The sequence below is a fragment of the Ochlerotatus camptorhynchus genome, unplaced genomic scaffold (assembly GCF_037179485.1).
Source record: "Ochlerotatus camptorhynchus isolate MF236.1 unplaced genomic scaffold, CSIRO-AGI_Acam_v1.1 ptg000361l, whole genome shotgun sequence".
Lineage (NCBI taxonomy): Eukaryota > Metazoa > Arthropoda > Insecta > Diptera > Culicidae > Ochlerotatus > Ochlerotatus camptorhynchus.
Window position 1 is genome coordinate 5,409,587 of NW_027040849.1, and position 24,295 is coordinate 5,433,881.

Below are 24,295 nucleotides of genomic sequence, written 5' to 3' on the forward strand. Positions count from 1 at the left end.
TTTCTGCAGTATTTTATCCACATTCGAGTCCATTTTTGAAACGCTGCGTAATGGACATTTAAACTTTTTGGGCACACTGTGTCAATACTTTTGAACTTTTGAATGATTTCAGCAATGCTAACAAGATATTTGCTTTATATAAATTATGTAAACATGTAATTCATAACCATTCTAGTACTTTAAATAAATTCCAGATGATTATACTGACAGATTTTTACAGGAGATTGGCCCATCGCTTTGATTTCAATAGCATTAAGTTAAAAACTGGATATTTTAAGCATTCCAGATTTTTCCAAATATTATATTTTAACTGGTCCAGATTTTCAAAAAAATTACCTGGCAACGCTGTTCCCAACACCGCTTGCCACTGTTAGGCAGTTTCTGCAGTTTTGCATGAAATATTCATAGGACTGCCAACTGAAGTTCTGTGAGCTTCTTGAAGAGGTTGGAAGGCTTGAATTCATGGAACGGTAGTCAGGCAACGCAGACAAATAATTATTTTAATTATTTTTTTTATTCATTAGCTCTATTTGATTGAAATATAAATACGTAGCTAAAACTATTTGCGATTCGACCATTTAAGGAATTATAATTAACATATTTTCAATTGTTAAAAAAAATCCAATTTGTACATTTTAGTAAATACAATTCTCTTTGTTTTCGAGGTTTTTACAACAATTCAACGAAAATTTTCAGGTAAAAAAAAACAACGGTTAGAAAATAAATGGAGTAACACAAAAACTCAAGTGCCACAAACGTTTTTACTTATTGTGCATGTGACTGAAAACTGATGTGGCGTTTTCGCTGGTAAGACTTGAATTTTCTGTGGTGCCAATGGACATTTTGAAGTCTTAAGTCTCAACTCAGACTCACGAAATTCAGTTTAGTGGAGGCGTGACAATAGCTTAAAATTAATAAACAGTGTTAAAATAACAGTTTTACAATCAAAGCTATTAAAAGATAAAGTTTAACATTTGTCTAACTAATTTAATGACATATACTTTAAATGGATAGCAAAATCAATAAATGTTATTTTGATTGGAATGCCTTTTTTCGGTGACGTTGAAAATAAAACAGTTTTTATTTGCGTAACGCGTTTCGGCTTCCTTTGCTTCAGCCATCATCAGACGCAACTTCTAACTTCGACCTTTTAGCTTAGTCTGTTACAATTAGACAATTTTTATTATAATTGTGACAGCCCAAGTTTAAAGGTCAAAGTAAGTAAATTACGTCTGATGATGACTGAACGATGACGCATTACGCAAATAAATACTGTTTTAATTTCAATGCCACCGGAAAAAAGCCAATCTAATCAAATTAGTACATGTCCACGGTGATTAATCGCAGCCAGTGAAATCAAAAAATGTTTCTATTGATGAGAATAGTTCTTTTCAGGGCGTCACAATATCAGCTTCAATCGACCAACTCGATGCGACGAAGAGACTGCTGGCTTTCTTTTTCTGTTAAAGTCGAACAACTTCGCAGCATGCTAGAACCTCAGTCGGCGTGCACAAACAAATGTTCAATCGCTTGTCTCTCTTTCTCCCGTCGCTCCATTGGCCTTCCTTTCAAGCTTCGGTGAAACGGATGAGCGAAAGAGTGCTCGACTTTGATAGTTTTTTTCTTTCATGAAACACATCAACAGAGGTTTCATGACGTATATGACGGAAAATGAAATAACACATTATTTATCTAAAAAAAATTATCGAAAACGGGACATAACGCATTTTAAACAAATTGAAAGAGCGGTGATAGAGTGTTTGAGAAAACGGAATTGAAAGCCAAAATGAGGTTTCGTTTAACTAGAAAATCGACGTTAGTTTCATTGAAAGCGATGAGCAAAGCAACGACGAGAAGTTCCAAAGCCAGCCTTTCCTTCTAAGCGTCCTGCTTTTTTATTTTCGTTTCTTGCTAATAGTCTAGCTAGGCGTTATAGAAATGAAGCGTCGAACACGTATGTATGAGAGAAACAAAACACGAATTCATTTTAGAGCTTCGAAAATGTAGAGCCCTGGTTCTTTTAATTCTAGATTCTAAATCAAACAAAATTAATTTGAATTTTTTGGAAATGAACTAGCCCGTGGCTTAAAATCTCCTAGATAAAGGTTAAAAAATAAAATTAAATTAAAACTATATTTATAAAAAATGCATATCCAAGTGAAATTGTACAATATACATGGTACACAAATTGAATAATCATAATTTAAATGAAGGATAATTAATGTATTGCTGAACTTCAAATAAGTAATTTTTTAACAGAAATGCTGGGCATTATTTACAACAAAAGATCTTCTAGTTTATTATATTTTTCCACGTGCCACTTATTAGTCATAGCAATATTTTACGTGAGCAGGTTTTGAAATGGACTAGTGCAACAATTTGAATACACTGGTAAAATTTATAATCAAAATAAATCTAGTTCTATGAGTCGATAATGTGCCAGAAATATAAAAAAGTAGTTCAGACACTTGGTTTATTTCAATGTCACAATATCGAAACACAACATTCAGCATATTTCTGTTAGGTTTGAATCATGAAAGCTTCTTAATGTTCCAGAATCTTGCAAATTTCACAATGTTCGGAATATTGGTCTGAGAAATCACATTTTAAAAGTCCTGAACAAAAAAAAAACTTTTCAAATCTTAAAGATTTTTCTTAATCCAGAATAAAAAAAATAAAGTTTCAGAATTTTGCATTTTTTTTCTGTGTTCCATAACATTTATTTGCTTGAATCAACTTGGAGTTTATAAGAAAATGTCTCAAGAATTTCCATAGAATCAAAAAAATAATTCCTCACAGTTCATCTTAGGTATTCCCTTAAGATTTGCTCCATAATACTCTAGAAATTCTCTATAGAATGCTTTTTGATTCGCCCTGCAATTGTCGTAACATTCTTTACAATTATCGTTTCTCTAAAGGATTCTCCTGAAAATATCTCTCCTCTCAGTATTAACTAAGTATTCTTCTAAAATTCCCATGGAATAATCTTCGAAATTCTCGCTATATTCCTTGGAGTGGTTACTTGAAATCGTTGAAATGGTCCTGCAGAATCGCCTAGGAACAACCTAGTATTACTTTGAAATTTACCTCAAAACTTCGTTGGAAATTTCCTAGAAAATCCTAAGAGTTCTTTTTAGTCAGAACAAGTGGTGGCACGAGTACTGGTTTTTAACTTGTTTCCTTAACATTTGATACTTTTCGCAATGACCACAGTGAAGACACACGAAAACAAACTGGCAACCGGAAAAAAATGTCGTGACATTTCTGAACTGGTTTCTGCCAGCGACAGAACATTTTCGCACAAACAAAGCAGACAAGACCAACACGACTTAAATTTAACTCATGAAGAATTTTGCTGATTTCTGCCCAATTACTGCATTTATTTGATGTTTATTATTACATGGAATTAAAAGATAAGAATGAATACTAACCACTAGACTGATGCAAAATTTGACTTTTTCGCTCCACAGTGCTTAAATGGTTTCAAATCGGGTCCTGATTAGCCTCCCAAAGTTACAACTCATTTGGTTAGTAACAGACTTCTCACAAGCCATTTGAAGTTTACATGTAAATTACTACGGGAAATCTCAACTTTTTGTTCATTGCCTTCCAGTATTTTTCCATATTGAGCTGAGAAACAGTTCGATAGCCATTCTTATAGAAAATTTTCTCAGCTACAACTTTGCTCAAGATCGTTTCTATGTAAAACGAGACAGGAAAAAAGTTATTAATTATTTAAGAGATTGGTAAACTTATGACAAGATCAAGCAGCAGCTCAGTAGGCAACACTGTATTTTGCAGTGTGACATAGTAGGCATGATTTTTGTGTCCTATTTAACGCCCCAGAAACACTAATGTTGCCTGCTGAGCATTATCATAAGACATCAGCACATTGAACCATTGATAACTTTCGATCCTTGTATTTAATCAAAAAGAGGTCTTCAGCAAAGTTGTAGCTGGGAAAATTTCCTACAAATACAGTTAAAAGCTTTTGAAGCAGACCGATATGGTGAATTATTAGATAGACATGAACAAAAATCTTGGTTTCACCATAGTAATTCCCATACAAACTTCAAATGGTTTGTGCCATCTCAGTTTCATGTTCATGGGGTTCAAATTTTGAGAGGTTAGTCAGGATCTGATTTGGAATCGTTTAAGTATTGTGGAGCGAAAATTTCAAATTTTGCATCACTCTACTAACCACTCATAAGCAAAAATTATGCATTCAAAGTGTTTGTATGTTACTTTATACGCGAAGTTTGCGATTTTCAGAGTTGGTTGGAAATGCTATCTAACATGAAGCTTTAGTGTGATAATTTATTAGCTAGAGAATGATCTTAAAAGAGGGTAGATAGTTCGGTTAGAGTACGGCAGTATGAAAATTGAATAGAAGTTGAAAATGAGCGAAGGGCCATTAATGCGACAGATCAAGCCAAATGCACACTTTTTGCCTAAACCATACGATGTACGCGGAGATTTGAAATCTGCAGGCAAGAAGTGTGCGTCTGCCTTTGCTCAAATACTGCGTGCGGCTGTGGAATAGTTCTAGCGACGTTTCATTTCGCTCATTTTCAACTTCTATTCAATTTCCATACTGCCGTACTCTAAAGGAACTATGTACCTACCCTCTCCTAAGATCATTCTCTAGCTAATAAATTATCACACTAAAGCTTCATGTTAGATAGCATTTCCAACCAACTCTGAAAAATTATGCGTAAATGAGGGACTTGATAATTTACTGTTACACCCAACCCAAGCTTGCAGCTAAATTTAATTGCAATAAACTATTTGAAAAAGAATGGACTGCGACATTTTTCTGGCTTTCTTGTTTTGCTCTGGACGATGGTTTTGCAAAAAATGTACATTTGCCACCTCTGTCCTTCTGTCTTGGAATGTAACCAGAATTATCTTGCAAATTTATTTTGAATCCTACTCAGGATTTCATTGGAATTCTCTTTAAGTTTCATCTGGAGTCTGGAGTTCATCAGAACTGATTTGAAAGAAGACCTCAGAACTCACTTTCCAAAAAAACATCTTTTGATATTTTCATCTCAATTCCCTTGAAATTATTCCTAGAGATCCTTGTAAATGTTCATCAAATTTATTCATTACAGTTCATAACATTTGAAGCTTTTGCAAGGGCCTTAATTTATTTGAAATCTGAGTTCTTGGAATTCATTCTATGTTCGTGGTCTTGAATATTTCTTTTCATTCCAAATTTATGAAAATTTCTTCAAGTTTGATTTCATGAGATCCAAAATTAAAAAAAAAATAGTTTGAATTTAAAATATGTAGAAATTATCCAACCTTAAAAAAACACAACTCAAGACCAACAATTGAAATGGCCTTAACTCCATTTTGTAAACAAACCTTGTAAGGCCATTTTCTCGCAAACCTAAACCACAATCGGGTAGAGGAGAATTTCCCCTACCTGTTCATTATGTTGGTTTGCCTTTGCGGACTTCGGTTCGCGAGAAAATGGCTTTACAAGGTTTGTTTACAAAATGGAGTTAAGGCCATTTCAATTGTTGGTCTTGAACTTAGAATTTATGTAGTTACTGAAGATAAATGCACTGCATAATTTTTTTTTTTCAAAGAATAAAAGTAACTAAAGAGGAAGTTTATCTTCGTTGTATTATAAGTTCTTTTAAATTTTTTGAAAAGGTTCTCCGGCGTATTTCAATATATTCTATTCTTAAAAGGTGGTTGATAAAGAAATTTGAAAATACCCTGAAGATTCCAGGTTTTTCCAGGATTTTCCAGTAGGGAGTTTTCCAGGTAGTAGCCACCTTGTTATCGTTCAAGCACTGCTTCGAAAAATGCCATACAATTCCAAAGAAATGCGTGATTAATCATAATAACGAGTAATAGCTAACTATTTTTAAAAGTCGATCCGAAGTAGCTCAGCGATGTTCTAGTACTGCAATTTTAAAACATATTCAATGTGAAATTTCCTAGACGGTCCGGTTGGTAATTTCTTTCGTTAGATACACATAAACACACAATGAAAATTCACTTTCACAGCCTTTTTTTTAGTATCACTCGATGTACTAGTTGTTGGTATCACAAGATAAGTTACACACCGAATACAACTTAATCAAATCGCTGGGAAAGAGTTTAATGACAAACAATGAAAGCACACACATAACACAAACAAAACATCAATGTGTAGGATAAGAGGGACAATGATGACGAGGACTGCTGCTGCTGCGGCGCCGCTGCTGTGGGGGATGGAACGGGTGCTTGAATGAGAAATAGCTGAACTTGAAATTCGCCATGAATGGGTGTATAATGAGGGGGACCTGCATCTGAATTCATGCTCGCTTGTTCGGGAAAATTCTTGGTGAAAGTTTGGTTAAAAACAAAAGAAATGCAAAATGAAAAGAATAAGTTTTTCCCTGCCTGAAGGCTGCATTCATCACTTGTTTTTTTTTTTTGTTAGCCACATATGAGGGAAGAAATGGACAATGTGATGGTCATTAGGCATAACTGTAGGGGTGCAGGGGGAGGTATGTTTTCAGCGCGGCATTCTTTATTGTCTGAGGAGAAAAAAAGGATACCGTAGGTGGAACGCAGGAATCAAAGCTTTTACTTTACGGACAAATCCTAGCGGGGCGAAATTCTGTCCTAACTTTCAACCTCCTCCAAAATCAAATTCAAATTTTTCGAAAAACATTGTGACATTAAGCAGGTTTCATCCTCATTCGCGGTGCAATTGGATTTTTCGAGAAATTTGACACACATTCATTTTGGAGGGGGCGGAAATTGCAACTGTTTTTCGACCCCCTCGAGTGCTTCTACCTTGGCAAACTAAATTCCTAGTCCTACAGCGCGCTTCATAACTGATTTCTCGCTTCGTTTTGGGGTTAGAACTTCCGGGCACTCAAACGCGTGTCAGTCTACCGTGGTTTAATTGTCAAAGGAACCGCGCATTGTAGAAAGAGTAGGGAAGGAATCTTTTTACCTGACTGTCGAACAGTTGCTGTCGGGTGGGCGAATTGCGTAAAAAGATGACCGATTCGGTCTTCTCCCGGCGTGGCCGCAGGAAGTCGAGATTCCGTACCGAGGGAGTTATTCCTGGCCTGGGAGTAGGCTGATTGCTGACCCCGCCAGAGAGGCCGGTAGGTCTCGGTGGTGTCCGTGGCCGCGGTTCGTCCCCATCGCCCCGTTTCGTGACGGTAAAGTCCGTCAGGATGGGTTCACCTTTATTGCGATTGCGCGAGAATATGGCACTGGAACGTTGCTGCTGCTGGATGGCACTGGAGGACATTTGCTTGGAACTGGCTCCACTGCTTCCGGGTGTAATCTGCTCGCCAAGGATGGCCGAGTGCCGTTTGGACAGTGGGAAAAAGTCCGAGTTCTCCCGGCGGAATCCCCGGACAAAGTTGAGCGAGAGTTTAGAGTCAGATTCCTGACGTTTGTGAGATTGCGGTGCAAGGAACTGTGGTTGACTGGTGGATGCGGACGTACCGGGACTAGACTTTCCGGGAGATTGCTGTTTGTGGTACTGGCGGGCGAAGATTTCGCTCTTGACCCGTTCCTCCAGGCGGATCTTGTTGTTCATCTCTTCGACTTTCTTCTTCTCGGCAAAGGCCAGGTTTGACATTTTGCTGTTTTCTCGTTCCTTGCGGAGCTTGTCCAGCCCGTTCAGGCGTCCGTGGGAATCGGCCGGCGACGAGGAGGACGACTTATCCGACATGGAGTGGCGTTGCTGGGGCAGTCGCTGTGGACGCTCGTTCGACGGGAAGAACCGCTCAAAGTCCCAATCCCGCAGCAGGACGGCTTCCTCGCTCTCGGACTGGGTCGATCCGGTGGATGCGGACGAGGTCGTGGTCCCGATCGATGAGGTCGATTTGTTATCGTAGTTCTGTGTGGTGATGATGGTGATTGGTTTTTAGAAGCGTTCATGTATGTTCTTCAAAAGTTCGGTCTTATCACAACTACATAGTTTGCGAGGGGGCGGGGGAGCTCTTCCTACTTTGAATACCTAAATCAAATCTTCAAATATGACAGCAATGTAATCGACATTATATGCCAAATTGGGATTTCGGGATCTACAACTGTTTCTAAATGGCAGTTTTTCAGATGTGTGTGTGTTTGAATGCAAAATCTGATGTTTTTTAGAGGTGCGAGCGAAGGTGGATGAAACGGTTACTCAACTATAGATATGCAACAATCAGGAGGCCAAATGTAACAATAGCTGCGCGTCATTTTTCATAATACAGGCTTCAACTGTGATAAAAAAAAAACAACAAACTACAAACGGCGCTAACAATACGGAGCTGCAACAGTAACGGAAAACAAACTGGGGTAATCGCTGTTTTTAATTACAAACCACTACCATTTGTACCACAAAGTTGAACTTGTGTAACACAGATCTGAAAAGATATGATTGATTTGCTTCGGTGTCGTTTCCTTCTCTGTACACAGGCATACCATTAGTTTCATTGGCAACATATTCCACACGCCGCACACACACATACATACATACATACATACATACATACATACAAACATACAAACGGTTTACTATTGTTTGTGGTTTGTATTGGTTGAGATTGATTTTGCTTAGGAATGGAAAACCCTTCTCCGACAGATGTTGTTGGATGAGCAGAGAGCGAAAGAAGAAGAGCACAGGCGTAGAACAGAGATTATTAAGAGGCTATTTATTTTGGTTTTTGGGCAACTGCGTGACGATTAAAGGATAGTTTTATGGTTTTAGTAAACAGGTGAGGTAAAATACGGTGGATGTTGGCGGCGATGGTTTGTTTGGCTATTTAGATCCAATTTATTTGCGAAGCGCATCGTGAACAAGTTTGCTTATTAACTGGAGGTCATTGGAATAAGAGAGCAAAACTGAAAATCGGTAAATCAATCTGAGTTCAATCTGAAAAAGGATATCTAACGAGCGGGAGCGTTGATCGAATGTGAGGTTGCGTTTCTTTTTTTCTTTGGACTTATTCTATTCTCTGTGTATAATAAAACCTTTTTTAAAACTCTATAGCATTGCATATCATAAGTTTAGTATTTTGTTTACTATTTCCTGTTCTACACACTATTTTGAGGCTACTCATTTTTGAGTCAAAAATTAGGGGCTGTTCATCAACTACGAAGACAGTTTTTTTTTTAATTCTTGATCCCCTCCCTCCTCCTCATTCTGCCGTGGATAATTGCCAACCCCACCCTCCGCTAAACTGTCTACGTAGTTTATGAACAGCCCCTTACTCAGTCCAGGCCAAAAAGGGAAGTTACCCAAAAATTGGTAAACATGCTTTTACTCAAATTTGAGTAAACGTGCCTATGGAGGAAATAGCGTAACGGTTACTCAGATTAACTGAGTAAGCCTTACCCATTTTGATGATAAAACGAATACTTAATATATACAATAAATTATTTCGTCCAGGAAGGATATAAAAAAAAAAACATTATGAACGTTATAATTCTGTATTCATTGATACCAACGAACTATTTGTTAGAGTTGTACACCTCAGCTAACTGCTGATAGCTTTCACCATCCTGGTTATTACATAGCTGCTCCATTTTCACTGCTTCACTTCTAAAACATAATTTTAGAGTCACTGCGCAAAAATCGCCTGTTCACAACTTGCGCCATTTTGAACTTAGGAAAAATTGATAGAGCAAAACCAGTTTACTAATTTTTTGACAACTCCATACAGCATGCAAAAGTGAATGCGATTTATCCAGTCACTGAGTAGCCCCACAATAGCGTGTAGTCCTTTTCAGCTGCATGAAAATTGCAAACAAACTAGTAGCGGTAACCTCCATCGAGGATAAAACCCCAATCTCAAATTATCCTCGATTTTGCTAAGTACCATATCGTAGGGGAAATGGCTTAAATACCCCTAATTTGGGCCCATACATAAATTAAGCAATCTTCTAAATTTTCAATAGCGACCTTTTGGCTATCCATTAGTACCGTCCCAATGACGCGCTTCAAAAAGAACTCAGCCAAAACAAATTCTGCTCTGACTACTCTTACACACATATGCACGAGCATCAAATGTAATTTTTCTGACTACACGGCCACTGAGAATAACTCAGAGAGAGAGAGAGTCACTTCTACTCAGAGGTATGGAGAAATTTTTAAAAACTGCAAGAGCTCAGCGCTGAGAAACTGCAGTTAAAAAAAAATCTTATACAACTGAGTAGATGTGGTTCTCTCTGTGTGTTATTCTCTGTGGCCGTGTATGTTTGTGAAATCCGATGCGCTTATTGCTGCAGCTGTTCCGACCGCAGCTACCAAAAAGTTTGTTACGGCTTAGTCCCAATCAACTTCCTGTACAGTCCGATCGGCTGCAACAAATTAATTTGGAAAATTTATACGGATCTTATTAGGGAGGAGGATTGAAAGTGTTGGGATAAATATGAAATCCCACAGCGGACTTTTCCACAACATCATGTTTCCTCTATTTCATGTTGCATGTTTGCCAAGAAATTTGTTGCCTATTCGGAATGGATTATGCTTCTGATTATGCTACTCTTCTGGAGAAACTTCTCGTCGGAAGTACTGTGAATTTCTAGTAGAAAGATCTCGAAATGTATCGACAGTAGTTCTCATAATTTCTCCTCGAAAGTTCTCTGAACTTCTCGTCGGAAATTTTGTGAAGTTCTAATCGGAAGTTCTCTGAATTTTTGGGTGGATGTTATCGGAACTTCTCCTCGGATGTTCGCTAAATTTCTCCAAAGAAGCCTTGAACTTTTTCTTGGAAGACATTTGAACTTTACACAGGCAGTTCTCTGATCTTCTCGTCGGAAGTTCTCTGAACCTCTCCTTGACAGTTATCTGAACTTCTCCTCGAATGTCCTGTGGGTTTATTGTCGGAAGATCTGAGAACTTTTTCTCGGAAATTTTGTGAACTTTTCGTTGGACGTACTATGTGTTGGCAGAGCCAGCAGCTTTCTAATTATGAAGTGAAAAACCAAGCGGGTCTTCACCACTACTATAACCAGTATACTCATCAAAATGTTCTCAACCTAAAAGATAAATGGCTTCTTCCTCATTATGTATCAGCAAACGGTTGACGGAATAAAGACTGCGGAAGGCAATTTATTCACAGAAACTATTTTTTGAAAGCTGATCCGAAACGGAAAGAAGCCATTTCTCTTTTAGGTCGAGCACATTTTGGTGAGTATACTGGTTATGGTAGTGGTGAAGACCTGATTGGTTTCTCACTTCATAATTAGAAAGCTGCTGGCTCTGCCAACACTATGAACTTCTAGTGTCTTAGAAATACTAAGAGCTTCTTGTCGGAAATTCTCTGAATTCTTCGTCAGAAGTTTTCAGAACTTCTTGCCAGAAAATCTCAGATTTGCTCCTCGGAAGTTCTCTGGACTTCTCGTCAGAAGATCTATGAACTTACATACATCACATTTAAGATAAGACATAATCAACAATAGTACACCACAATACTCGGTTTGCAGCTGCCGCTCTCCATCCTCGGTCATGCCCAATGCTCGCTAGATAGCACTCTACCTGGTCCGTCCATCGTGCTCTCTGCGCTCCACGCCTTCTTGTGCCAACCGGATCAGTAGCGAACACCAACTTTGCAGGGTTGTTGTCCGGCATTCTTGCAACATGCCCTGCCCACCGCATCCTTCCGGCTTTGGCCACCTTCTGGATGCTGGGTTCGCCGTAGAGTGCAGCGAGCTCGTGGTTCATTCTTCGCCGCTACTCACCGTTCTCCTGCACACCGCCGAAGATCGTCCTTAGCACACGTCGCTCGAAAACTCCGAGTGCTTGCAGGTCCTCCTCGAGCATAGTCCATGTCTCGTGTCCATAGAGGACCACCGGTATTATAAGCGTTCTGTACATGGTACATTTGGTGCGGGGGTGAATCTTTTTTGACCGTAGTTTCTTCTGGAGCCCGTAGTAGGCCCGACTTCCACTGATGATGCGCCTTCGTATTTCACGACTCACATTGTTTTCAGCCGTCATTAAGGATCCAAGGTAAACGAATTCCTCCACTACCTCGAAAGTATCCCCGTCTATCGTGACATTACTTCCTAGACGAATCCTGTCATGTTCGGTTCCGCCTACTAGCATGTACTTTGTTTTTGACGCACTCACCACCAGTCCGACCTTTGCTGCTTCGTGTTTCAGGCGGGTGCATAGATCTGCCATCGTTCCAAATGTTCTTGCGATGATGTCCATGTCGTCCGCAAAGCACACAAATTGACCGGATTTCGTGAAAATCGTACCCCGGCTGTAGAATCCGTCACCTTGACGCAGTCCCCGGCGAGATTCGAATGAACTGGGTAGTTCACCCGAAACCCTTACGCAGTTTTGCACACCGTCCATCGGATCAGCTTCCCAGGAAAGCCGTTCTCGTCCATGATTTTCCATAGCTCTGTGCGGTCGATACTGTTGTACGCCGCCTTAAAGTCGATGAACAAATGATGCTTTGGGACCTGGTATTCACGGCATTTCTGAATGATTTCCCGTACGGTGAAGATCTGGTCCGTTGTCGATCGGCCTTCAATGGAGCCGGCTTGATAACTTCCCACGAACTCGGTCATTTTAGGTGATAGACGACGGAAGATGATCTGGGATAGCACTTTGTAGGCGGCTTTCAAAATGGTGATCGCTCTGAAGTTCTCACATTCCAAATGGTCGCCTTTCTTGTGAATGGGGCAGATTACCCCCTCCTTCCACTCCTCCGGTAGCTGTTCTGTTTCCCAGATCCTGACTATCATCCGATGCAGGCAGGCATCTCTGAACTTATCGTCGGCTGTTCTCAACTTCTCAACGGCAGTACTCTGAACTTTTCGTCGGAACCTTCAATCTTTGAAATTGGCCCGAAAAGCCTCTGCTCTTACCCTGTCACCCTATGATTTTTCATTTTCATTCTGATGACCCTCTACGCCTGTCCTAAAGTCTCTCTTGATGTATTCTGGGAAATTTTTGAATTTAGTCGTTGACGTTGAAATGTTAAAACGTTGATATTTGTACTTGTACTAGTGTTCATAATTCTGGTAAAAGAGTCTCTGAACTTGCTCGGAAGACTCTCTGATCTTGACTTGATGGTTCTTGAGCTGAAAGTCATCTGAACTTTTTCGAATTATCTGGAGAATCTTCGGACTTGACCTGGAGGCTTGCTGAACTTACTCTGAAGACCCTTGGGACTTGCTCTTGAAAAGTCTTCTGCATTCTCCCTGAAGGCCATTTGAACCTTCTCGGAAGTCTCTCTGGACTTGTTTGGAAGGGTCTAGAAGTTTGACTTGCTCTGAAAGTCTTGAAAGACTTGTGCTAGAAGATCTTCATTATGTTTAAACCCTCTGTACTTGTCCTAGAAAATGATCGATTGATTATGTTGGTCTTCGGGTCCTTCTTGACGGTTCTCCGCACCTCGAGGACTTCTGAATTCATGTCTGCCTTTTCCTGCAAATGGTCTAGACTTATCCCGAATTGACTTATGAAATACGTCATCAGAGCCCTTCAGACAGTGGACTTGCTTCAAACATTCTTAGACCATATTGTTAAGGCCTATTGGAATAGAATGGAATTTTTAAACTGGTTGGTTCTTTTTTATGTTTTTACTGCCCATAATCGCAAGTCAGTCCCATCTGTTAAAAACTGGAAATGAGAAAACGACATTCAAAGATTTTACAAGTTTTCTGATTTGAGACTTATTTTGGATGCATAAATTTAAAAATAAACATACAATGTGATAGAATGCATCTATGTTTACCCAACAATATTGGAAAATATCGTGCAATTTCTATTTTATGGCCAAAATCTGAGTGGGACTGACTTGCGATTACATTTAACGTCAATGAGAAAAATAACCGCAAGTCAGTCACAATTCCATGGCGATGCTGCATTAGTATTGAACAGTAGAAAGATACAATGGTCCCTAAGAACGTTATTGAATATTTCTGGATTTGTTCCGCTGGTTCCAGAGCAATGGCCGGAACATATTCCGGTAAGTATGGGTATTCATCAGACCAGAGCTTTTCATAAACGTCCCAAACCCACCATGCGATAAATAAATTAACATGATAATTCAAAATTAAGATCAATAAGAGCCATGATGAGTGACCAGCACCATGTTGGCCACACCCGGACATGTTCCGGGTATTCCCGGGGAAGTGGTAATAAATCAAAATCCATCAAGCGATACATCAAATCACATGAGAATTCATAGCCATATCCATTGGCGGTCAAACTGAGTATCGTAAGATTTATATTGGCCACATCCGGACAAGTTCCAGATACCGTAGAGGAAGTGGACAAAATTTTAAGCTTAAAACTCATAAAAAATCGCTAAAACGAGCTTGATTTCCATTCTCTGTTGCAAAAACCACATTAATGACAATGAATATCGACAAAATATGCAGCAATGAATTTTCTGAACCTGAAAACTCACCGGTGATTTTTGAGCAGTTGAATTTTGCATCGCATAACTCATAGATGAACAAACTCACGCATGAGATTTGAGTATTTGAGTTTTTCCGAACACTGGTGCTGATGATTCAACGTAACAGGAATCCATGTGTGTAATTCAGATCTTAAAAAAACCTTCGAATAATTCCTTAGGTATCCCGTACGAATTGAGGCGATCTTGTTGAGTACCTTTAATCCACGTAACAGACCTCACCCCACAAAAATCTTGCATTATTGTGAGATTATTTTGAGAAATTAAGCGAGACTCAAAATGACCGAGTTCCAACAATAATATAAAGTTTCATGGAAAACGGAGAAGGTCACGTCTGATGTATTCTACAGTTGGCGTGCAAATACTCAGAGGGGTCCTAGAGTTCCCAAGAGTTCTAAAGGTTGCTGGAGATTGAGAAGTTCGTGGAGCCCTGAGAGGATATGTTATGAATGTTCTCAGAGTGGTGGAATTTCTTGGAGTTCTCAGGAAGACTAGGTGTTGGAGGATTATCCGGAGTTTTTGGAGTTCTGAGCGCTCAAAGTTCGAATAAAGTTCTGACAGAACTTTCAAGTTCCATAAAGTTCAAATAAAGTTCCGACAGAACTTTCAAGTTCCATAAAGTTCCGACAAAACTTTCTTCCCAAGAAGCCAAAAGTTCCATATTCAACAATAAAACCCACTTTCAAGTTCCATACAGTTTCGATGCGTACTCCTAGCAACTTGAAGTTCAAAAAAAAAAGTTCCAAAAAGTATTCCTAAGAAGCCCAATAGTTCGTTAAGTTATGGAAATATTGTTTATATGCTCCTACCGAGTGGGATTGATTTGAGGATAGGTATTAACTCTTCAGTCTTGGTATGGATCGAAAACTTTTTATTTTACTTTCGTTCGCCGTTTCGGTCCATAGTTCCAAATGGAAATATTGAACGTTGTTAGAGCATCAGCATTTTTCGAGGTTCTCAAGAATTGCGAAGATAGCTAACCCAAGTAACATTTCAAGTTTTATAGCGGTTTTATAGCATTCTACAAGTCTTAATCACGGTCTACAGAACCCTCAAAAAACCAAAATTGTTACTTGGGAATGATCGAACAGTTTCGGGAGTTAGGAGGTGGTCCAGATTTTTTTTAAATTCCCGTGGGATTGGAATTTCCCCAAGCCACAAGAATTTGAAACGCTCATGGAGCCACTAGTTCTGGATATTACCGGAATATAATTTAAAGACTTCCAGTATCTAGTTCTTGAATACTAGAAGTTCTAAATCCCCCCATTCTCTGTGAAATCTTGATACTCCAAGAACAGTGTGAAATAAGTTCCTAAAACTTCCGGAACATCAGGAACTCTCAGAAGTTGTATAACTCCCAAAATCCCAACTCTTGAAACTCATCAACCTCTTGAAACCATGGATTAGAAGATACGATGAAGTGCTGAAACGGTGGAATAGCAAAATTTTGACATGAATAAAAAAAAATCTGAACCAAGTTTTTTTTGTTAAAGTGACCTCACCACATTTTGGAACATTCGTGACCTGTCCGGGATCTGATTTGAACTCGTGACTCTTTGCGTGAGAGATATGGATTCTAGCCACCGAGCCTGTCCCCACTTTACGGGCTCTCATGGCAGTGGATCTTCAACATGGACCGGAATCCGCTCTGGGTCATAGCAATAACAAGCAACAGCCCAGAAAGAAAATCTTGGCCATTTGTAAAGGAAACTAGAGTGAGTGACTTCCTTAAATATCGAAAATGTGGATGCTGGACGGGAAACTTTTCCAAACTTGCAACTCCAAAGAACATCAAAAACTCTCAAAACTCCAGAATTGCCGGAGCTTTAGAAACTTCCAATACTAAAGAGAAGAATTTTCGGAACAACAGAACGTCCTGAAGGTGCCGTAAAATCTCGAAATTATCGAGACTTTGAGGGCTCACAGAGTTTGATAGTTCCCGAAGCTTCGAGAGTTTAGGAAGTTTCGCATGATGTTCTCGAAATCACTCTGCCGGATGCTCGAAACGTTCAAGCGCTGCAGGCTCCAAAACGTGTGGTCATTCCGTCTGAATCAACATTATCAGATTCACTTGTGTGTCAAATGGTGAGGTATTTCTATTCTAATTTATCTACGTATTATTATTACAGTTATTAGTGTCCATGGATGCCTGTGAAAATCGGGTCAAATCCGATACAGTTTTCGTCGTAGAGAGGAATCCTTGGAATCACTGAATCCGCAGGCAATTTTAGTAATAGAATTTACGTGCTGTGATGGCTCCTTGCAGTCGTCTAGTAGCGATCATTAAGCTTGCAGATCAGAATATTGTGGGTTCAATCCCAGGCTGCTTCTTATTATAGAAGTCCTCTTAGCATATGCCGGGCTTGTGGTTTGTTGCGATGTATGGAGCTTGGTGGCCTAGTAGCGACCGTTTTTTGTACACTGAGCAAGAGATCTCTAAACAGAAATACATGATTTATCAAATCGTTCAACAAAACGAATCCTACCTCATCCCTTCCGCAAGTACAGAGGACTACTCGGCTTCCAATAAAAGCTTATTGCGCCAACAATTTCCTTCCCTCTCCGCGCCGGAAAAAAACATGAGATCACTAGCATTTGGCACATTGAGGATGAACACTAGCTTTAAGCGTCATATATCGGTTCTCTGTGCAATAACGGCTAACTTGTTAAATCGTTGTTGAATCATGCTCGTCTTCAGGAGTTACTAAAGCTGTTGATTCGTCGGAATACGGGATGCCTTTGAAATCCCTGGCGTTTCAAAAGTTGAGAAAATTTCTACACAGTAAATGTTATGGAATAAGGACTGGTAGAGTAAACATTCAAGTGTGAAAACTTGTTTTTGATTTCACTCAAGCTACACGGCCGCTGAGACTGACTTAGCGAGAGAGTTACTTTTTCTCAAATGTACACATTTAGAAACGATTACCGACTTCCGTAATTTCTACATGCATTTTAATTCATTAGTTTAGCAACAAGGAAAACCTCACCACAATGTCAAGACTCGATTATTTAAACAAGATTGACAGTGTTTAAAAAAAATAAAATTCAGTGAAACAACTTTTGAAATGAGTGTCAAGGTTTCACCGAAGTTCGATAAAAAATTACCGAAGTCGGTAATAATTTCTAAGTGTGTACGACAAATTCCTAAAAACCAAGGTAACTCAACTGGAATGTTACTTGGGATTACTAAACCACCTTCTTTGGTTCAGCATGCGCTCGTAGTATTGCTACACTGATAAAATGATTTTTCATTATTTATCAGCAACCATTTTTGGTTATCAAGTCACACACTCACATTCGCTCCAATTCAGATCGAGAAAACATTAACTTTTCCATAATCATACAAACTAAGGATCTACCAATGGGGTGAAATACTCTACAGAATGATATATGTTATGCAAATAATAATTCAACTTTGGAGGAAACTTAGAACCCTAACCTCAAACTGCGCTAGCACACTACCGAAATGAAGGGTGAAGAGAAAACAGCAAAGTGTTACCGGATAATAATATTTGCAACTTTAGATACTTGAAATATTTCAAAACAAACGCTAACTTAAATGATACAGGTAGAAAAAAGTGGGTGTTTGTGTAAAACTGAATCCAACGAATAATGCAACCGAAAGCACAGTGCCGGTTGTGGAACGAATGCAAATACAGTTTTTTTTTGGTCTAAAAAAAAAAAGTTGGGTGAATAATACAAAGTACACTGAACAAAATCAAGCTCGTAATTCGAAACAGGAACTGTGTGTATCTAAACGTTAAACAAAATATAATATTTTATTTTATTTTTTGAAAATTTGTTTTTCATTACGTTTTGGATCTCGAAATTTTTCCATTTTACATTAAAAATCTGGGAGAAGAGAGCAAATTCAGGAGAGAGAAAAAAGAAAGAAAAAAGAGAAAAAATCTGCTGTTTTAAAGAGACCAACCATCAGTGTTCGGTGAGTGAGTGAGAGAGAGAGAGAGAAAAAGTGGGCGAGGGCGAGTGGATTCTACACTGAAGTGAAGAGAGTGAAGTTGTTTGTTCATTGTGGGTGGTTTATCGGTGGAGTAAATGGTAAGTAACGAAAGTATAAACGGAACTACAAACATGAGAAACCAACAAAAAAATAACTGAAACTAGATAATAAAGAAAATAAAACTATGAGAAACAACAACACAAACTCAGGACAACGAATGAGATGGCGCAACAGTAGAAACGTCACTGTTTTCCACTGTTTGACTTCTAGAGACCAAAAGAACGCGATGAAAATTGTGAGAAAACGAAAGATCGAAAGAAACTTCAAAACTTACCCTCTTGATCAGCGTCCGATCGCTCTGGGCGTCGTCATCGTCCGGCGTGGGTGGCAGTGGCCGGTTCGGAGGTCCACCACTGGGTGGCGAGAGCACACTACTGTTGCTACCGCCGGGTGTCGTGGTCGTCGTCGTAGTCGTCGTCGTCGTCGTCGTCGTGGACGATTGGTTGTTCTGGTCGGACTCGGCCAACACTCCTAGTCCACCGGGCCTATAGGAGAATTCGGGACTGAACATAATGGAACCAAAACAAAGGAAGAAGAAGAAGAAGAAGAAAAAGCGAAACGAAAGAGCAGAAGGGGCCGGGAAGAAGAAAACGGCAAGAAACCAAATGGGAGATGAATGTGAAAGAATAGTAAATGGTCAACGAAAGAAAGGTTAAGAGAAAAAACGGTTTGGTTCGAAAAACCGGAATTTTGATGAAAGTAGGTAAAAAGAAGAAGAAGAAGAAGAAGAAGAGAAGAAGAAGAGAAGAAGAAGAAGAGAAGAAGAAGAAGAGAAGAAGAAGAAGAGAAGAAGAAGAAGAGGACGGACACAAAAAGATGAAATTGTTAGTGATGACATGATGACACAAATGAATCTTAGCTGTTAATTGTTATGAATTCGTTGGATGTTACTTAACTCTTCTGTATATATTACCTATTATGAATTAATATATTAAAACAGAAATATGCTTTGATTTTTGAAGTCTCCTCATCACACATTGATTAAAAGTGCAGGGTTCTAATAATAAAAATTTCAGACTTTATTGAATGAAATAAAATTAAATAAAGATTAAATAAAGTTCTGTATAAAATAAGACGGTAAATTGTTTGAAGCTTATAGAATTCTGCCTAAGATTTTATGGGGCAAATCTAGAGGTCTTAGGAGTTAAGTCCTTAGAACTTATTGGACAACTTCAGAGGCCTTACGGGTTGACTACACAAGGTTTATGCGAGATATTATGGGTTGACTTCAGACACATCTAAAGATTATTCTAGATATCTCGTTAATCAACCTCAATGCTCTAATTATCTTTATTAATCAACTCCGGAGGCCTTACGAGTCATCATTAGAGGAGAGCAGTCCCAGGCCACATAGCGAAACATTAAACACATTTTTGTATTTACCTCTCAGAATTCGCAGAAGCTTCGCATAACTAGGTCAATGAACCAAGTTTGTGCCGGCATTCGGCCATTTTGACTCACGCCTAATCTTTCAAAAGGGCATATTCGCTATTTTTCCATAAATCACAGCACGAAAACGCCTCATTTAATCGAAATGAGGTCTGAGTCAAAGTTGTAACGAACTGGATTTCTTTTCAGAAACCAAAAATACCCTTCCGAATAAAATTTAAATTTATGTAAAAAAAAAAAATACAGTTTATTATAATTTATACATGACCAATCCAGGCCAAATAGGTTAATCAAATAAAAACTTAATTCCGATTTGCATAATTATTATTATTTTAATTAATTAAAAAACTTCTCCGATTTGCATAATTATGTGTTACAGATATTCATTCACAATTTTGAAAAAATCGGTCATTTTAGATCTTTTATTTTTTTTCAAAATGGCGTCTTCGACATTTTTTCAATAAATTGTAGCACTAAAACGTCACTTCTCATCGAAATTCGAAATTAAGTCTGATACAAAGTTGTTAAGAAAAGTATAGTAATTAAAGACTAAAATATCTCAAAAAGTATATCTTCAATATAAACATTTATTTTTTTAATAAAGCTTATGAAAAATACAAAATTTTAGAGTATTTACAACCACTGACGCTTGACAATTGCCAGAAATCGTATAACATCAAGTTCAAATATTTGACCAAAAGTTTTTGCTCAACAATCTTAGTAAATTTTCAAGTGTCCATTATTTAAAATATTTCAAAGGTTTGTATTTTTACGAGTTAAAAAAAAGGAAAATTTAAAAAAAATTAAGATATAATTTTTGAGATATTTGAGTTTTTTTTAAGATTTTACTCAAATTTACTAAATAAAAATACCATGCATATTTTTTTTCAGAAAGAGTTCATTTGTCTCTACAACTTTGTCTCAGACATCATTTCGGTCAGAAGTGATGGATTCGTGCTACAAATTATTATAAAGTTACAAAGACGCAAAATGAAAAAAAAAATTGCAACATCCACAATGGCTGAATTTTTGTAAAAATGTGAATGATTAGCATTAGCATCAGCATTATTGACCGCCCACGGTTGCTACTCTGTTATTACCAGATCAGCTGCAATTACACAGAGAACCAACAGATGATGTTTTTGTAAAAATGTGAATGATTGCCCATAAAAAACAATTATGCAAAGTTTCATGCAAATCGGAGAAAGTCGAGTTCTTCCGATTCGTCAATTGGCCTTGAACTGCTGTTTAAGAAACTTAGCTAGTCCAGGAAACTTTGATGAAGTTGAGAAAATATTCTAGAAGTATAGGAAGCTTTGTAACTAGATGTTCGTAGATAAGAGTTATAGGATATTCGTACACGTTCAGCAAACTTGATACAAATTTAGTGAACTTCCAAACTATTAGGAAAGTTTGTATTAGCTATGGAAACATCGTAGAGCTTTAGGGAGCTTCATAGAGGTGGATAATGGATTTTTTGTTTGTTTGAAAGCTGACCACAAAGGATATTTCAAAATTGATTAAAATTTTAGAACATAAACTTTTAGTAAAATTTATGAACTTCTTTTTCACGTAATTATCCATTTGTCCATTTCAGAAAAGTTAGAAATTTTAATAAGTTTTCAAATAAATATAAGTTTAAAAATCATAAAAATGTAACTTTTATGTTATTAACCGTTTTATTTTTATTTTTTGACGGAAGTTTTTTTATTTTTTTTAAACGCAATACAGTTAATTTCAGAGACTGTACGGTGTAAGTCTAAAAACGTAACGCGGGTAGATCACCTCTCCGTGGTGCGTTACAGTGTAAAATCTACCACATCGGACTCTGTTGAGGGTTATGGGCCTCGTCTTTGGGCGTTTCCGAGCCATTGTTTGCAAAAGTACTAATAGCCTGTTGAGATGCTTAGGAGACCTCGAGAAAAGAATTGACGAACCTCGGATGAGCTCTTCGGAATATCCAAGAGAACCTCCGATGAACATACGAGAACTTTAGGGTAACCTCAGAGTAGTTCAGTGTACTTCAGAGATGTTCGAAGAACTTCAGATAAATAGCGAGAATTTTCGAAATCAAAGTAGAAGTTCAGTGATATTTTCGGGATCTTACAGAAGTTTAGGGCACTTCCAAAAAGACCAGGAACTTTTCGGAAGTTATAAAAAGGAGCCAGGGTATCTTGGAGCTCATTGAGGCATACCTTATTGAAGTTTCCGAAACTTACCAACGAACTTCAAATTTCAGTTTAAAAATCATCCCTTGAAAGATCTCCAAACTTCTAAGAACGTCCTCACGATTAGTTCGATTAACACCTACAAACCAAAAATGCGAGTCGAATTTCTATGAACACCATAGCATTCCAAAGAAGTGCAGCGAAATTCAGAGAAGATCAGGGAATTCTACTGTAATGAACCTCTGAAAGACTCAAAGGAAGCCTTGTAGAATCTAGGAAAGGTTCGCCAGAGACGTCCATGTCAACCTCAACGAAACTCAAGCCAATTTAACCTTTTTTTGGTCTGGAAACATTGTGTATTTTTTTCCTAAAGCATTACCCAAGTAACCAACAAGCCCGCTAATTCGCCTTTTTGCAATATAAGGCTAATATACGTCTAATATAAAGCTTAGCATGCCCTTTGTTAGCCGTGTATCATTATATTGCAAAAAGACGAATTAGCGGGCTTGGTGGTTACCTAGGTAGGAAGGTCAAACAAGTGCAAAGAAATCTGAATGAAGTTTGAGGTACTTAGGTACTTCAAGGAAGCTCAAAGAGCTTCAGAAAAGTCCAAGGAACCCCGGAGAAGTTTGGTATTCTTGAATAGAAACAGGAAACCTCAGAGAATTTTAGTGAACCTTAGAAAAACTCGAGGAATTTCAAATAATTTTAGAAAACCTCAGAGTTCAGTGTAATTTGAGACTGTTTAGGAAACTTCAAAAAGATCAGCGAACTCCAGACATGCTTTCTGGAACATGAGAGAAGTACAATGAACTTCAGAGTAGATCAGGAAACTTTCAAGAAAGTTGTAGGAAACATTATGATTTAGGGAACCTTTTATAAATTAAGTGAATTTCAACCATCTTAAGATCGTCAGTAAACAATATGAAATTATTAGGCACCTTGAAGTTCATTGGAATATTTTTCAAAAAAGATCCACGAAGTTTACCTCAGTTAACAATCATTCATTCGAAGACCTCCAAAAAAATCAGACCATTCCAATGATAAGTTTCGATTTACTTCCATAAAACAAAAACACGAGCCAAATTTCTAATAATATCAGCGAATTTCAGAGAAATTCTGTGAACTTCAGAGGAAGTCTTAACTCATCCCTTAGAAGATCTTCAAACTTCTCATAAAATCGAGAAAATAAGTACAATAAAAAAACCAATTGAATTTTACAGAAGTTCAGCAACGTTGAAAAACTCAAAAAGTCTTAGAGAAGTTCATGAGAAACTCAGAAAGATTCTTCAGAATTGTCTAAGTCAACTTTAATTCAGGGCAATTTTAGTTCAGGAAAATCTCATACAAGCTTTGGAAACTTTTAAGTAAAACAAAAATAATGCCTCAGAGAACTTCAGGAGACATTGTAGAAATTAGAATAATTTCATGGAAACTCAGAAAGTATAGTGTACTTCAGAGCTGCTTATAGCTATTCAGGAACTCGAAAATAATTATAAAAATAAGAGAAGTGCAGTTAAGATGAGAGAATTTCAAAAAAGTTGCAATCAATGGAATTGAAACTCTGGGCACCTTTTCAAGTAAATCTCAACGAAATTGTGTACACTTCCGTAAAGTTTAGGAAACTCTGGTAAAGCACGAAAAAGGGTTCTGAAAGACTCCTGGATCGCGAATGTTTCGATAGATATTTCTCCTTGATTTTTCCAAAAAAATGTCCACAAATTTAACCAAACTTCCACGCTCAGCTAAACATCATTACTTGGAAGATCTGCAAACAAATCAGACCATCCTCATGATGAGTTCAATTTACTGTCTTAAACCAAAAACACAAGGCAAATTTTCAAATAATATCGGCGAATTTTGTAGAAGCGCGGAAAGATTCTTCAGTGACATTCAAGTTAACCGCAACGAGACACAAATGAAACTTAAAATCAGTGTTCACTCAGCTGCCGACAGAAGCAAGCCGCTCTCGATGTGTGTCACGCGATCTTCTGTTTACTCGGCAGCAACCATTTTGAGGTCCTTGTCATTGTTCTTCATGAGCAGTCCTTTCGGTCGATGTGTCGTCGACTTTGGAAAGCAACCGTTTCGTGATAAGTGTGTGAATGATGACTACGTTTTGAGTCCATTGCTGCGATACTGCCATGCAATGAAACCATTGGAAGCGGATCCCGTTCTGATGGAGGAGGCTTATTGGAAAGCGGAAGATAAAGTGTTTATTGTGTTGTACCTTATGAATATATTTTTACGAAGGTTTGTATAGAAGTATCACCGGCTCTGTAAAGTTAATTCGTTTGAGCCTTATTTAATAAATTAGTAAA

The 24,295-nt window shown here is 38.1% G+C and overlaps 2 protein-coding genes across 11 annotated transcripts in view; both read right to left on the reverse strand.

Moving 5' to 3' along the window:
- The window catches only part of OXA1L (OXA1L mitochondrial inner membrane protein), a 135,649-nt gene that overhangs the window by 78,063 nt on the left and 33,291 nt on the right, over window positions 1–24,295 (reverse strand). The gene's annotated exons all lie outside the window — the stretch shown is intronic.
- msn (serine/threonine-protein kinase msn) overlaps window positions 1–24,295 on the reverse strand; it is a 239,681-nt gene that overhangs the window by 44,304 nt on the left and 171,082 nt on the right. For 6 of the 10 annotated variants that reach the window (XM_065231740.1, XM_065231744.1, XM_065231742.1 and 3 more), the window contains 2 exons: window positions 18,692–18,920; window positions 6,965–7,867 (listed from right to left, as the gene is read on the reverse strand). In XM_065231740.1, the coding sequence (XP_065087812.1) occupies window positions 6,965–7,867; window positions 18,692–18,920 (1,132 nt within the window). The remainder of the gene's footprint in view (window positions 1–6,964; window positions 7,868–18,691; window positions 18,921–24,295) is intronic. The other 4 variants (XM_065231747.1, XM_065231741.1, XM_065231748.1 and 1 more) reach the window with 3 other exon arrangements.